The following is a 15,288-nucleotide window of genomic DNA, read 5'->3' on the forward strand; positions in this document are numbered from 1 at the left end:
TATTGGGGGGGGGGGGGGGGGGGGGGGGTGCCATAACTTTTGCACAGGCTACATTTCATGCTTTTATTTTCCCCCAATATGTTAAATTCAGCAAATAAAAGTTACAGTGCATTAAAATGCGCAGCTCTCTGTAGAGGACGTTTACTTCTGCGGCTGTAAAATACTGCAGTCTCAAAGGCCAAAGGAGCTGAAATACGTGACAGCAAACTGACAATATTTCTCCACTGCAGTAAAGATAACGTCACTTCCTCTTGGGTCAGAGTTTCTGAGCCTCTGTCAGTCTTTCAGGAGATTTCAGACTAGATTCCGTACAGCTGGAACCAGAGTATACAACCCTGTGTCCAGAAAAGTGGGGACGCTGGGCAAAATGTAAATAAAAACAAAATGCAATGACATGCAAATCATTTAAACCGTATATTTGACTGAAAACAATACAAAGACAGCAAATCAAATGTTGAAACTGAGAAATTAAAATAATAATATATATATATATATATATATATATATATATATATATATATATATATATATATATGCCCACATTGAATTTCATGCCAGCAACTTGTTTTAACAAAGTTGGGACAGGGGCCTGGTTACCCTTGTGTTACATCACTCTGTAAGCACTTGGGAACTGAGGAGACGCTGCTGTAGTTCTGAAAGTGCAATGTTTTCTTGTTCTTGTTTGATCCAGGATTACAGTTGCTCAGCAGTTCAGGGTCTCCTTTGTTGTATTTTTCATTCCATAATGCGCCAAATGTTATCAGTGTTGACCGGTCTGGACTGCAGGCTGGCCAGTTTATCACCCGGACTCTTTTACTACAGAGCCATGCTGTTGTAATACGTGCAGAATGTGTTTTGACACAGTCGTGCTGAAATAATCAAGGCCTTCCCTGAAAAAGACGTTGCAAAATAGAATTTCAGTTTTGGATTCGTCGGACGACAGGACACTTTCCACTCCGTCTCAGTCCATCTTAAATGAGCTCGGGCCCAGAGAAGGTGGCAGCATTTCTGGGTCCTGCTTATATTTGGTTTCTTCTTTGCATTTTAGAGGTGTAACTTACATTTGTGTTTCACAGACAGTGGTTTTCAGAAGTGTTTGAGCCCATGCAGTGATTTCCACTACAGAACCATGTCTGTTTTTAATGTAGATCATGTCCATCTAGTATTGGTTGTTAGTCGTCTCTTGCATCGAGATTTCTCTGGACTCTCTGAATCTTTTAATGATGTTATGTACTCTAGATGATGAAATCTGCTATTTTACGAACCGTTATTATCGTATTGTTGGCGGACTCCTCCTCATCTTTACTTCTAAAGCCTCTCTGAGATGCTCTTGTTGTTCCCAGTCATGATCCTGACCTGTTGACAGTTAACCACCAGGTGTTTCTTTAGCAGTACACATCTTTACCACCCATCTGTCACCCCCGTCCCAGCTTTTTTGGAACCTGTTGCTGGCGTCAAATTCAAAACGTGCAAATCAATTTCAGAAATGATCAAATTTCTCAGTTTCAACACTTGACTGGTCGTCTCTGTACTATTTTCAATCAAAGATCGGGTTTAAAATTCTGTTTTCATGTACACGTCGCACAGCGTCCCAACTTTTCAGAAACGGGGTCGTAGTTTACTTGGATGAACTAAGACACGACAAAGTATTTTCAGGTCTTTTATTCTGGAGCATTCAGGAAACGAAGGAGAAAACAATCACAGCATCCTCCAAACCGCAAACAGAAAACCATCGTACAGTGAAACCGAAATAAATAAGTAAAACAATCACAGTAAAAACACAGACTTTGGAATCTGCTCGTTTGGTCCGCATCGCCTAGAAACTACAGCGGATCTTTGATTTCCACCCATCGGTGAAACGACGGGTTTTCAGGTTCCTCATGAGCTGCGTTCTAGATCAGACCTGCGTGTACAGTAATGCATTCATTCAGAGAGAAATAAAGACAGCAGAGGAGTAATAATGCAGCACCGCTTTACTGACGCAGTCTTGACAACGGTGGCGTCTCAGTAGTGTAACCGCTCACAGGACAACGTTCAAAGGGGAATTCCATCCACGTTTTTAAAACGTCGGCATAATTTAACGGCCGAGACGTGAACGGAGTCATGCAGAGTGGTTTGATGCAAAATGGTAAACTGTAGAGAAACTTATTGATTTCATTACAGTGGTGAGGACAGTAACCAGGGGTCACCAACACAAATATGGCCAGTTTATTTACTTCACAAAACCACCAGTGCCTTCCGAGTTAAGTAAGTAATATTGATGATGATGAAATGCTGATAAATCTGATTTATAAATATTTTGACTGCAAGTATCTCTCCGTCATGAACTGACTGAAAATGTCAGTAAATTTAGTAAATCAGTGCATATTCATAACCATTCCATGCACTGACTTGACGTGAGGTAGGGGCAGTCGTGGGCTGGAGGTTAGGGAACCGGCCCTGTGACCGGAAGGTCGCCGGATCGATCCCCAGCGCTGACAGTGCGTAACCGAAGTGCCCACCTAACCCCCAACTGCTCCCTGGGCGCTGCGGATAGGACTGTCCACCGCTCCGGGCAAGTGTGCTCACTGCCCCCGAGTGTGTATGTGGTGTTTCACTGCATGGATGGGTTAAATGCGGAGGTCAAATCTCCCTGCTGTGGGACTAATAAGGGTCACTTGATCTTTTAGAGACATCGGACGTCTGGTTCCCATCACCACCACTGTGAACAATACTGAAGTTCCTCTAGAACCAAGCATCTCACATGAAAACACTCTGACTTTGTTTATGTATCATCCATTTAATTACGGAGAAAGTTTGGAAAACTGGTAGTGTTCACCGGAAGTGCATGAGAGGGCCGCGCGAGTTTCCCGTTTAAACTAAAGCCGTGAGTCATCTCTCTGCCTCGCTCTTCAGAGGAGGAGGAATATCAACACACAGTGAGAACGAAGTAAACAGAGAAATCGTGGCGAAAGGATGAAAGGAAAATATAAAGAAGTATAAACGTGGAACAAACAGGACGTGGAGGTTTTTCTGAAGCACGATTTGAACAAAATTACGCTTATATGGGGAGGTGCAGGTAATCTCTGTAGTCTTATCCCAAATCGTTATACACTATAGATCCAAAAGTATCTGGACAGTGCCTCTAATTAGAGAATTCAGCTACTCTGGCCATAATAAAAACTTCACCTGCTGTAAACATGCCTACCTTCCTCCTATAGTGGCGCCACAATGGTCTCAAAAGTGGGATTTTCTGTTTTAAAGAGTCGGAAACCCACCTTCTGGTGATGCATCTGGAAGGTGGGAGGGGCATAAACAGGGATAACTAACATTACTGCTACGCTCTTAAATGACGGTTCTTCAGGAGTTCTATCCAAGTACAGGCTAAAAAATACGGGCGTTGTATTTGGATTCCTGCACTTCTTCAATGGTTCTTTAGTAGAGAGAGCAGTTCTTTAAAACTGTGAACACTCAAAGAACCATTTGCATGCTTAACTGATTCTCTGCATGGTAAAAAGAGTTCTTTAGATCGATGGAGAATGTTGTCCATGGTTCTATGTAGCACCAAAAAGGGTTCTGCTATTATTATAATGTCAAGCTCATAAAAATAGAAGAACACTTTTTGGTGCTTTATAGGTGCCGTTTCAAATATGTTCTATATAGAACCACATCCGAGGAACCATTTCACAATGCAAAGAACCCTTTAAGTATGCAAACGGTTGTTTGAGCGTTCATGGTTCTATACAGAACCACTGTCTTACTAAAGAACCCTTGAAGAACCATCTGTAGGAGTCCAAATATCACATCTGTATTTATAAGGCTCTACATCGGTGAGTTTCTTCATTGCTGTGGAGGAGATGCCAATAGTTGTACGACATGTCTGCGCAATGCATGCTGGGTATTGTAGTGTGGGAACACTGATGGACGGAAACACACAAAGGATATGAAATTATGAATTCCGCCAAACTGATTAGGATGAGAGATACACTGATTAGGCCGAGGGGAAAAAAGAACATCGCATAACATGATAAGCGATAAGTTAAATGCTAGTTTTAGGCTGGAATGACATTTTAAGGTGCACCCATTGCATAAGGTCACCATGCCCAATGCCAAGAGTGGGCTAGAGGGGTATAAAGCCCCCCAGCACTGGGCTGTGGAGCAGTGGAACTGTGTTCTTTAGACTGATGAAGCTCCATCCAATACCTTTGGGATGAGTTGGAGCGATCCAGAACTGCTCACCCTACATCAGTACCTGACCTCACTAATGCTATTGTGGCTGAATGCAATCAAATCCTCACAGCAATGCTCCAAAAGTAGCGTAAAGCCTTCCCAGAAGAGTAGAGGCTGTCACCGCAGCAAAGAGGGATAAACTCACTATTAACACCATCCAATTCAACGCTGGATGAGCAGGTGTCCACAAACTTTTGGACACGTATCCCATCTGAATAGAACAGGATGATGAGAAAGGAGTCGTTTTGATAAGGAATGCAAGAGTAGGACTACTGTCTGGGTAACCTGGAAGGATTAGTGTCTGCTTTTCCGACTGTGTAACTCGGTTCCCTCAGTTCTCCTGCGTATGAGAGAACGGGCTGGTTTTAATAGGAATGCTTCTACCTCAGGAATGCTAACACTGCTAAAAATGAATGAAATCGAACAAAAGCCAGACAGCGTTATCCGAGTAAGATCAAGCCAGGTGGAACTTTGCAATATTTCATGGATTGTTAAGCTTTTTGTGGGCTGAACTCTTCCAAATTCCTGAAATGCGTACCCACTTAGAACGTGCCATCTCAAAACTCTCCGTTTTCAAGCCCCCGCTTTTCCACTGTGACCCCCTGATGTATTTTTGTTGTCGTCGGTGTCGGCTGGAAGCTGCAGGGTGGCCAGTCTCTAGGTCCGGACCTGGAATTTGCCCGCCTTGGTCATGTACTTGATGCCTTTGAATGGTTTGTATTTCTCGCCGTACATGTCCAAGCGATTTACCTTCAGGCCTTTGGGACAAAGAGAAAAGAGACTGTGTCAGAGGAGAGTCCGTACTGTACAATACGTTACCATGGCGACTCCTGTATAGGTATGTGACACTTACGAGCCGACAGGGAACTGTGCAAACCGAATTTGCATGTGAACTCACAGACCTTCAAGATTAGAGCTACGGAGCAAATTAACATCACTGTACAAAGGCGACACCTAGTGGACAAATCACGGTACTGTCATAAACGCACTTCCATTTTATAACAGTAATAATAATAATAATAATAATAATAATAATAATAATAATAACAACAACAACATTAACAGTATTTTCAAGTGGCCAGGCTTAATTAATTCAGTCCACCAAGTATTTAAAGCTGGCTGAACAGAACACGTTGCTCCAGATTATATGAGGACAGCAAGCAACTTCTTTAGTTTTAAAGGATCATAATCAGGATCTGGACGCCGCGTCACACACAGATACACTCAGCGTCCACTCAGAAACGCCGAGCTTGTACTTCCACGCACTGGCCACTTTATTAGAAACGCCAACCTTCCATTACGTTACACAGCATTTCCCCCCCTCTTCCATTACGTTACACAGCATTTCCCCCCCTCTTCCATTACGTTACACAGCATTTCCCCCCCTCTTCCATTACGTTACACAGCATTTCCCCCCCTCTCCTGTAACGCTACCATTTTGGACATTTTGTTCCAACAGGGATGATGTGCAAGTGTGGATATATCTCTCCATCCGTCTATCTATCCGTCCGTCTATCCGTCTGTTTATCTATCCGTCTATCCATCTGGTTATCTATCCACCTGTCTATCCATATGTCCATCCATCCGTCTGTCTATCCATCCCTCTGTCTGTCTATCCATCCATCCATCCATCCATGTATATCTGTCTAGCTATCCATATGTCTAGCTATCCATGTCTATCTATCCGTCCATCCGTCTGTCTATCTGTCCATCCATCCATCATGGTATATCTGTACATTTATCCACACCTACACTCATTACCCAAGATGAATTTTGTAGTTTTACAATTACAGACTGTAAGCCCCTTGTTAACGTGTTCTTCAATGGTCAGGAACCTCAGGACCACCACAGAGCAGGTACTATTTGGGTGGAGGATACTGAGGTGTTTAAAAACTCCAGCTGCACTGCTGTGTCTGATCCACTTGCACCAGCACAGCACACACTAACACACCACCACCACCATCACCATGTCAGTGTTGCAGTGCTGAGAATGACCCACCACCCAAATACTCCCTGCTCTGTGAGGGTCCATGGGGGTCCTGACCACTGAAGAACAGGGTAACAGAGTATCAGAGAAACAGATGGACTACAGTCTGTAACAGTAGAACTACAAAGACCAGCTATACAGTAAGTGGAGCTGATAAACGCTGAAATCGTGCTCAGAGGGAACGGAATAAATTCCTGTTTTCAGGATATAAAGTTAGCAGCTGTACCTGAAATGGCGAGCTGTTGGATTTTGAACTGGATGTTGATTGTTGGGTTTTCGTCTGGTTTGGAGGCTCCGGCCTGTAGGCTCATGGTGCCCTTCAGACTGGGCAGCTTCTGTGGGTTAATCTTCCCCACGTCCCATGACAACAGCTACATAAACACACACACAAAACACCAGCACAGCACTATTATATCACTGAAGATCCAGCACTGCTTTTTAGCCTCAGTTGTGACTGTTCTACACGGAGATTCACTTGAAAGAGGCCCCGGATATTCTGTTGTATCTCCCATTTTCAGATGGCATCTGCCATGAGAAGGGATCACTGATCCCATCGCTCCCAGTTTCCGTACCATCTTCTGAATAACACGCTTTGAGGGTACGTCAAATTCACTCGGACATCGACTACCATGAAAACGTGCTGCTCAAAACCACCATCCTGATAAGTCGTCGAGTGACTGAGTGAAGGGGTACAGTGGGTTTGCAACCGGAGGTTAAACGATGTGGCAGCTGTCCGGCACCCACCTCATCGCTCCAACACAGGGGCATCCCAGCGTGTTTGAAGCTCCATATACTGAGGAGCACGTTGCACATTGTTTCGGTCAGATTGCTTCTCCCTACCCAGAGTTATTACAGAATATCTGGGGCCTCTAAGCACACCAATCAGAAGTAACATCCTGACCACCTCCTCGTTTCTACGCTCACTGGCCACTTTATCAGCTCCACTTACTGTATAGCTGCACTCTGTAGTTCTACAGTTACAGACTGTAGTCCATCTGTTTCTCTGATACTCTGTTACCCTGTTCTTCAGTGGTCAGGACCCCCATGGACCCTCACAGAGCAGGTACTATTTGGGTGGTGGGTCAATCTCAGCGCTGCAGTAACACTGATGTGGTGGTGGTGGTGTGTGTTGTGCTGGTCTAAGTGGATCAGACACAGCAGTGCTGCTGGAGTTTTTAAACACCTCAGTGTCACTGCTGGACTGAGAATAGTCCACCAACCAAAAATATCCAGCCAACAGCGTCCTGTGACCACTGATGAAGGACTAGAGGATGACCAGCACAAACTGTGCAGCAGCAGATGAGCTGTCGTCTCTGACTTTACATCTACCAGGTGGACCGACAAGGTAGGAGTGTCTAATAGAGTGGACAGTGAGTGGACACAGTGTTTAAAAACTCCAGCAGCACTGCTGTGTCTGATCCACTCATACCAGCGGAACACACACCAACACACCACCACCACATCAGTGTTACTGCAGCGCTGAGAATGACCCACCACTCAAACAGTACCTGCTCTGTGAGGGTCCATGGGGGTCCTGACCACTGCAGAACAGGGTAACAGAGTATCAGAGAAACAGATGGACTACAGTCTGTAACTGTAGAACTACAGAGTGCAGCTATACAGTAAGTGGAGCTGATAAAGTGGACAGTGAGCGTAGAAGTGAGTGTAGTGGTCATGATGTTATGCCTGATTGGTGTAGATACGGATATAGTTGTGTATTTTTCTTCATAGGCCTAAAGCAAAATTTCAAAAATTGATTTTTGCAAAAATTAAATAAAATAAAATAAATAAATAAATAATACAACGGTATAACCTGTGACTACCAGTGCCACCTTATAGTAAAACCTAGAGCCCTATTCTCCTTCATATCAGCAGAGTTCTCCACAGGTACCTGAACATCAGGTCAAGCACAGACACACAGACACACAGACACACAGACACACAGACACACAGACACACAGACACACAGACACACAGACACACAGACACACAGACGGCTCAGTTCACATGTGCACCTTGGTCACGGGGTCGAATGTGTAGGTGCCCTGTGAGGGGTTGAGGCTGGTGTTCAGGACGCCGCGGGGCAGCTGACTGCTGACCAACACCGACTCCACCGCCTTCCCCATCGTCTGCTTCGGCCCCAGAGTCAGATCAAACCGGCCCTGAGAGCTGCCCTCACGGAACGTGATGTTGTGCTTCACATAGACGGGAATGGCCACCAGACTAAAGACAGAGAGAGACAGAGAGAGACTGACTAACCCCCTAACACTGCAGGCTTATTTCATACTGAGGCCTGTTATTCAGTAACGAGAGCGACTTCAATGCTAAGTAATGGAGCTATTCTTAGGTTATAGAAGGGTGTAATAAAGCTGCTGTTAAAGGAAAACGTCAGACAATCAACACAAACTTTAATTTATTTGGACATTTATACTACTGCTACTAATACTGCAACTGCTACTACTAAGTATATATTTTTATTATCGTTTACAGGCTCTCCAAGTAAACCGGGAGATGATTGATTATGATTGTATTGATATTGCCAAGAAGAGAAAGAGAAGGATGTTCTCTCACTTCTGCGAGCTGACGTGGTAAGAGAGCAGCCGGAAGTTTCCATCCGGAGGGATGAAGGAGAGAATCCGCTCAGCCTCCCAGCGCTTAAACCGCACACATGGGTGAAAACTCACGTCATCCAACAGACGGGGATTCTGAGAGAGAGAGAGAGAGAGAGAGAGAGAGAGAGAGAGAGAGAGAGAGAGAGAGAGAGAGAGAGAGAGAGAGAGAGAGAGAGAGAGAGAGAGAGAGAGAGAGAGAGAGAGAGAGAGAGAGAGAGAGAGAGAGAGAGAGAGAGAGAGAGAGAGAGAGAGAGAGAGAGAGAGAGAGAGGCGATAGGTCAAATAACACCCAATGAAACTCATCTGGTGCTGCTGTGGGGGTCGGCAGCCAAACATCATCATGTTGAAACTGCCCAAAAATGACACTCTCAAGCAAAAAAGTGGGCCTTCATGCTTTCCAGTGATAAACAGGTGGGTGTCGAGGTGGAGAAGGCTGAGAACTCCTGGTCTAAAGAATGAACACCTATATTTAGGTAAGTCAGGTTACATATCAATCAATGGACTGTATATTCGTAATACTAGTATTTTGTCTGCATCGTTCCGCCCGTGTCCAAACTCTCAGTACGTTTCCTTTGGGAATGGAGTGAACTCACCATAAATGACAAAGTCAGGTCAGGCATGCCCGTCAGCTTCACACAGGCATCAATCACCCCCTGGATCTCTGCGGTGATCGTGGAACCTAAAGGAGGGACGACAGGCAGGTTAGATGAACAGACCACCATATAAACATTTAAGGGATGTAACCAGCAAAAACACCTACTCTAAGTTATCGAGGTCATTAATAGGGAGTTTGACCTCCTTTGCTGCAGCAACAGCCTGGGTAGGGTTTGCAACAGAAGCTGAACATTGCTGTGAGGATCTGATTGAACATTAGTGAGGTCAGGTACTGATGTTGGATGGTCAGTTCTGGATCACTCCAACTCATTCTGAAGGAACTGGGTGGAGCTCCATCACTCCATCACTCCATCACTCCATCACTCCAGAGAGCGGAGTTGCTCTGTAGCTCAAAGGAGCTTTGTACCCCTCCAGCCCACGTTTGGCATTGAACACTGGGACCTCCAGAGCATCCCAGTCTAACTGCAGCAACTTCCTATGGAGATTAAAACTCTGGGCTAAATGCAGTAATTCAGGAGTTACTGAACAGGGGAGTCGGGATGCGTTTGGACAGGTTTTGCCTAAATAACGATGTGACCTAAACAATTTTCCATTTCCAATGTGACCAAGAACGTCGCAGGTATAGGAAACTTTATATACCTGACTTGTCGATGATGGCATCAATCTCCTCCACCACATCAAAATAGGCCTCGTTGTTGGTGTATTTGACGCCAGTGCGTCGCCACGGCACCACGGAGAGCTGTCCGGTAGGGAGCTGCTCCCCAACATTAGTGCTCCCTGTTTCACAGAGAAAAAGCTACAGATATACGCATGATGGGATTTATAATGAGGAAACAGCTATAAACTGACTACCTATATCTCTACATCTCACTACTGTACTGTACTGTATTTCGCTGCTGTCGGAGCAAAACATCGTACCTCCATTTCTGTCGTTTTTCAGCGTTTATCATTTGAGAATGCCTGTTGATTTTTACATTGTGTGTAAATTTATTGATGAATGGACCAAACTGTCTGGTTCCACTGACTTACATTAAATTTAAGGTATATTTTTTTCCTCCTCCTGTATATTCACACATACATAGTGGGGAAAATAAGTATTTGATACACTGCCGATTTTGCAAGTTTTCCCCCCTGCAAAGAACGGAGAGGTCTGTAATTTTTATCGTAGGTACGCTTCAACTGTGAGAGACAATCCAGACAATCACATTGTGTGATTTTTAAAATAATTAATTTGCAATTTACTGCATGAAATAAGTACTGGATCACCTACCAACCAGCAAGAATTCCGGCTCTCACAGACCTGTTAGTTTTTCTTTAAGAAGCCCTCCTACTCTGCACTCATTACCTGTATTAATTGCCCCTGTTTGATCTCGTTACCTGTATAAAAGACCTGTCCACACACTCAATCAATCACACTCCAACCTCTCCACCACAGCCAAGACCAAAGAGCTGTCTAAGGACATCAGGGACAAAATTGTAGACCTGCACAAGGCTGGGATGGGCTACAGGACAATAGGCAAGCAGCTTGGTGCGAAGGCAACAACTGTTGGCGCAACAATTAGAGCACGGAAGAAAAACAAGATGACGGTCAATCTTCCTCGGTCTGGGGGTCCATGCAAGATCTCGCCTCGTGGGGTAAGGATGATTCTGAGAAAGGTCAGGAATCAGCCCAGAACTACATGGGAGGACCTGGTCAATGACCTGAAAAGAGCTGGGACCACAGTCTCAAAGATCACCGTTAGTAACACACCACGTCGTCATGGATTAAAATCCTGCAGGGCACGCAAGGTCCCCCTGCTCACGCCAGCACATGTCCAGGCCGTTTGAAGTTCGCCAATGACCATCTGGATGATCCAGAGGAGGCATGGGAGAAGGTCCTGTGGTCAGATGAGCCCAAAATAGAACTTTTTGGTATCAACTCCACTCGCTGTGTTTGGAGGAAACTTTGGGGGGGCTTTTCTGTAAAGGGGACAGGACGACTGCATCCCCACAGCATCCCAATTGAAGGGAGGATGGATGGGGCCATGTATCGTGAGATTTTGGCCAACAACCTCCTTCCCTCAGTAAGAGCATTGAAGATGGGTCCTGGCTGGGTCTTCCAGCATGGCAATGACCCGAAACACACAGCCAGGGCAACTAAGGAGTGGCTCCATAAGAAGCATTTCAAGGTCCTGAAGTGGCCTAGCCAGTGTCCAGACCTCAACCCAGTAGAAAGTCTTTGGAGGGAGCTGAAACTCAATGTTGCCCAGCGACAGCCCTGAAACCTGAAAGATCTGGAGAAGATCTGTATGGAAGAGTGGGCCAAAATCCCTGCTGCAGTGTGTGCAAACTTGGTCAAGAACTACAGGAAACGTCTGACCTCTGTAATTGAAAACAAAGGTTTCTGTACCAAATATTAAGTTCTGTTTTTCTATTGTGTCAAATATTTAATGCAATAAAATGCAAATTAATTATTTAAAAATCATACAATGTGATTTTCTGGATTTTTTTTAGATTCTGTGTCTCAAAGTTGAAGTGTACCTACGATAGAAATTATAGACCTCTCCATTCTTTTTAGGTGGGAAAACCTGCAAAATCAGCAGTTTATCAAATATTTACTTTCCCCACTGTGTGTGTGTTTATATATATATATATATATATATATATATATATATATATATATATATATATATATATATATATATATACACACACACACACACACACACACACACACACACACACACACACACACACACACACACACACACACACACACACACACACACACCAGTCAGCCATACCATTATGACCACCTCCTTGTTTCTACACTCAGTGTCCATCTTATCAGCTCCACTTACTGTATAGCTGCACTCTGTAGTTCTACAGTTACAGACTGTAGTCCATCTGTTTCTCTGATACTCTGTTACCCTGTTCTTCAGTGGTCAGGACCCCCATGGACCCTCACAGAGCAGGTAGTATGGTGGATCATTCTCAGCACTGCAGTAACACTGATGTGGTGGTGGTGTGTTAGTGTGTGTTGTGCTGGTCTGCGTGGATCAGACACAGCAGTGCTGCTGGAGTATTTAAACACTTTGCTGAGAATGATCCACCACCCAAACAGTACCTGCTCTGTGAGGGTCCATGGGGGTCCTGACCACTGAAGAACAGGGTAACAGAGTATCAGAGAAACAGATGGACTACAGTCTGTAACTGTAGAACTACAGAGTGCAGCTATACAGTAAGTGGAGCTGATAAACTGGACAGTGAGCGTAGAAACGAGGAGGTGGTCATGATGTTACGCCTGATCGTGTTATGGTTCCATTCTGAACATGTGAGGTTTTCTTGTTACAGTGGATGAGGTGACGGTGCTCTGTGCAGTGAACAGGTCTTTAATGAGAAATCTAGCAAAGCAGAATTACCCAGAAAAAACAAACAAACAGAGAAGCAGAAAAGCATCCTTACCTGTGATGGTGTTGACGACGGTGCGCAGGATGGTTGGAGGTTTGATCAGCTCTTTCAGGATGTTGGACTCTGTGGCCAGAGGGAAGCCGTTGTCCAGCATCTCCTCCAGCAGCTCATACACCACAACGACGTTGTCTTTGATAGCTGCTTCAGTGCACACACCAAAATAATCCTGAGAGCGGAGAGCAGGTAAAGGGCATTCAGCTTTTCTAATTAAACTCTATGGGCACGTTTTCCTACTTGATTTTGATGATGTTTTCAGGACAGCTCCAGAACAGCAATGCTAGAAGCACCAATTTCACACCAAAAAAACATAAATAAATAAAATAAAAATTTTTTTTAAAAAAATCACCAACATTCATTTTAAAATGCTGAAAATGGTCATAAACGCTTTTGAAAAAAACAAAACAAGACATCGCACTACTCCTTTCTAAACTACTGTCCTAAAGCGTGGAATAAAATTAATACTTTTTGCTATTCTGCTCGGGGATAAACAGTGTAGACTGCAATATGCAGATGCTAACTCGGTATGCAAACTCAACTTTTTAAGGAACAATCAGGCATAACATCATGACCACCTCCTCGTTTCTACGCTCACTGTCCACTTTATCAGCTCCACTTACTGTATAGCTGCACTCTGTAGTTCTACAGTTACAGACTGTAGTCCATCTGTTTCTCTGATACTCTGTTACCCTGTTCTTCAGTGGTCAGGACCCCCATGGACCCTCGTCATAATGCTATGCCTGATATTAATTCGTTGAGAACATCTCAGAAAAAATCTTTTTTAAAATGTTGAAAACATTGTGTGTCCTGAGTTCCACAGCATGTTTAGTTCATGAACAACAACAACAAAAAAAGTGGAATTATTATTGTGTTACTGTGCCTTTAAGACTGATATGCAAATGACCTCTGAACGGATTGTTCTGTATCTTGTTTGAAAAGCAAGCCAGGCCAAAACACTCCGTGCTTGAGTAAGAATGGGCGGGGCTAAACCGCTATAGGATGAAAAGGTGGGTATATGTAAATATGTCTGTGTATATGTTTATGATTCTACAGCTTAGTTTTAGTTATGGACTGTGTGGCTGGGGAGGGAAACATTATGGTGTGGTCTGAAACATGCATGTTATTTCAAAATATCAAAAGAGGGAGGAAACATTGGTTCCCCCTACAGTCCAAGGTGGTAAAACCATCTCCAGAACGTTAAAATCCACCCCTGGATTTTATCCCAACTGCCTGGACGCCTCTGATGCCTGTCTGAGCTACTCAGAGAAGACCAGGCGGCTGGAGCGAAAACCTGGGGAGGATTTCTTTCCAACTATCATTTTAAAAATGTGAGGAATATTTGCTTTTCCATGACGTGACCCTTTAAAGATCCTTCCTTTTTGCTTTGAAAGGAGCTTTATGACTGCGTGCAGCAGCGGGTTGTATCCCTGGGGAAGAAAGAGGCCGAACCTGGAAGGTGTCGACGACGCGATGGAGAAACTCGATGACGAACAGAGGCGGCACCTCGCTCTGAATGACAGCCACGAAGTAGATGCGGTGGCGCAGCACGCTGATGAGGTAGTGATGTGGGGTCGGAATGACCGGAGGGATGTTTTCGGGCTCGGTCGCGCGCTCCTGCGCCTCGAAGAAGTAATCGCACACGGAGCGGCTCACCACACTCTTCCAGTGCTTCTCCAGGAATATGTCCCCCGTAGCGTTCACGAGGAACAGGCTGTGGATCATCTTTGCAGCTTCTCGGGCCTGAAATCGCACATAAAGCAGAGCGACATCACAAAAAACATATACTGACAGCAGAAAACGTCAGCAGTCAATATATAACACCGAAATAATACTGTGTAAACATATCGCTGCTGTCAGACCAAAACCTCGTATCTCCAAAATGACAACTTTACAGGAGAAGGAAAAAACGCGCTTCACGTTTAATGTAAGTCAATGGAACCAGACTTTTCTCCAAGCAATTCTGGGCCGTTTAATTTGAACCATTTGTCATGAAATTCAGACACAAGGTAAAGAACAACAGGCATTTTCAAATTTTGTAAAAAATTGAGAAAACGTGCTTCGCTCCGACAGCAGCGATATTCAACGTACATCCTCCTCTAGCCATGATCGGGTCTTAACACAACATCCATGAAGCTTTAGTTCCAGTTAGGGCTGGCCGATAAAACAATAATGACTTTAAGAAGCGTTCGATAAATGTTCAATATAAAACACCATCTCACACTTCCACGTTCTAGCAACAGCTGTGGTGGCTGCTGCAAGGAAAGCGACACCACTCTGTCACCACGAGGGGGCGCACTTCCAAGTTTTTCTCAACATGATTAGAGTGGGGGGGGTCAAGGAGTAAAAAGAGTCACCAAATATACATCAGCAACGTCTGAAACGTGGAGTTATACGTTCGCTGTTTGAGTGGAGCGACCG

The 15,288-nt window shown here is 44.5% G+C and overlaps 1 protein-coding gene across 1 annotated transcript in view; it reads right to left on the bottom strand.

Moving 5' to 3' along the window:
• Positions 1-3,667: 3,667 nt before the first annotated feature.
• ap3m2 (adaptor related protein complex 3 subunit mu 2) overlaps positions 3,668-15,288 on the bottom strand; it is a 14,755-nt gene continuing 3,134 nt past the window's right edge. Inside the window, exons 2-9 of the mRNA XM_017718209.2 lie at positions 14,320-14,610; positions 12,868-13,039; positions 10,063-10,200; positions 9,402-9,487; positions 8,768-8,901; positions 8,212-8,419; positions 6,423-6,567; positions 3,668-4,967 (exon numbers count right to left, since the gene is read on the bottom strand). Coding sequence (XP_017573698.1) covers positions 4,867-4,967; positions 6,423-6,567; positions 8,212-8,419; positions 8,768-8,901; positions 9,402-9,487; positions 10,063-10,200; positions 12,868-13,039; positions 14,320-14,592 — 1,257 coding nt within the window. The 5' untranslated portion in view covers positions 14,593-14,610 and the 3' untranslated portion in view covers positions 3,668-4,866. The remainder of the gene's footprint in view (positions 4,968-6,422; positions 6,568-8,211; positions 8,420-8,767; positions 8,902-9,401; positions 9,488-10,062; positions 10,201-12,867; positions 13,040-14,319; positions 14,611-15,288) is intronic.

This window comes from Pygocentrus nattereri, chromosome 20 (assembly GCF_015220715.1).
Source record: "Pygocentrus nattereri isolate fPygNat1 chromosome 20, fPygNat1.pri, whole genome shotgun sequence".
NCBI classification, from domain to species: domain Eukaryota; kingdom Metazoa; phylum Chordata; class Actinopteri; order Characiformes; family Serrasalmidae; genus Pygocentrus; species Pygocentrus nattereri.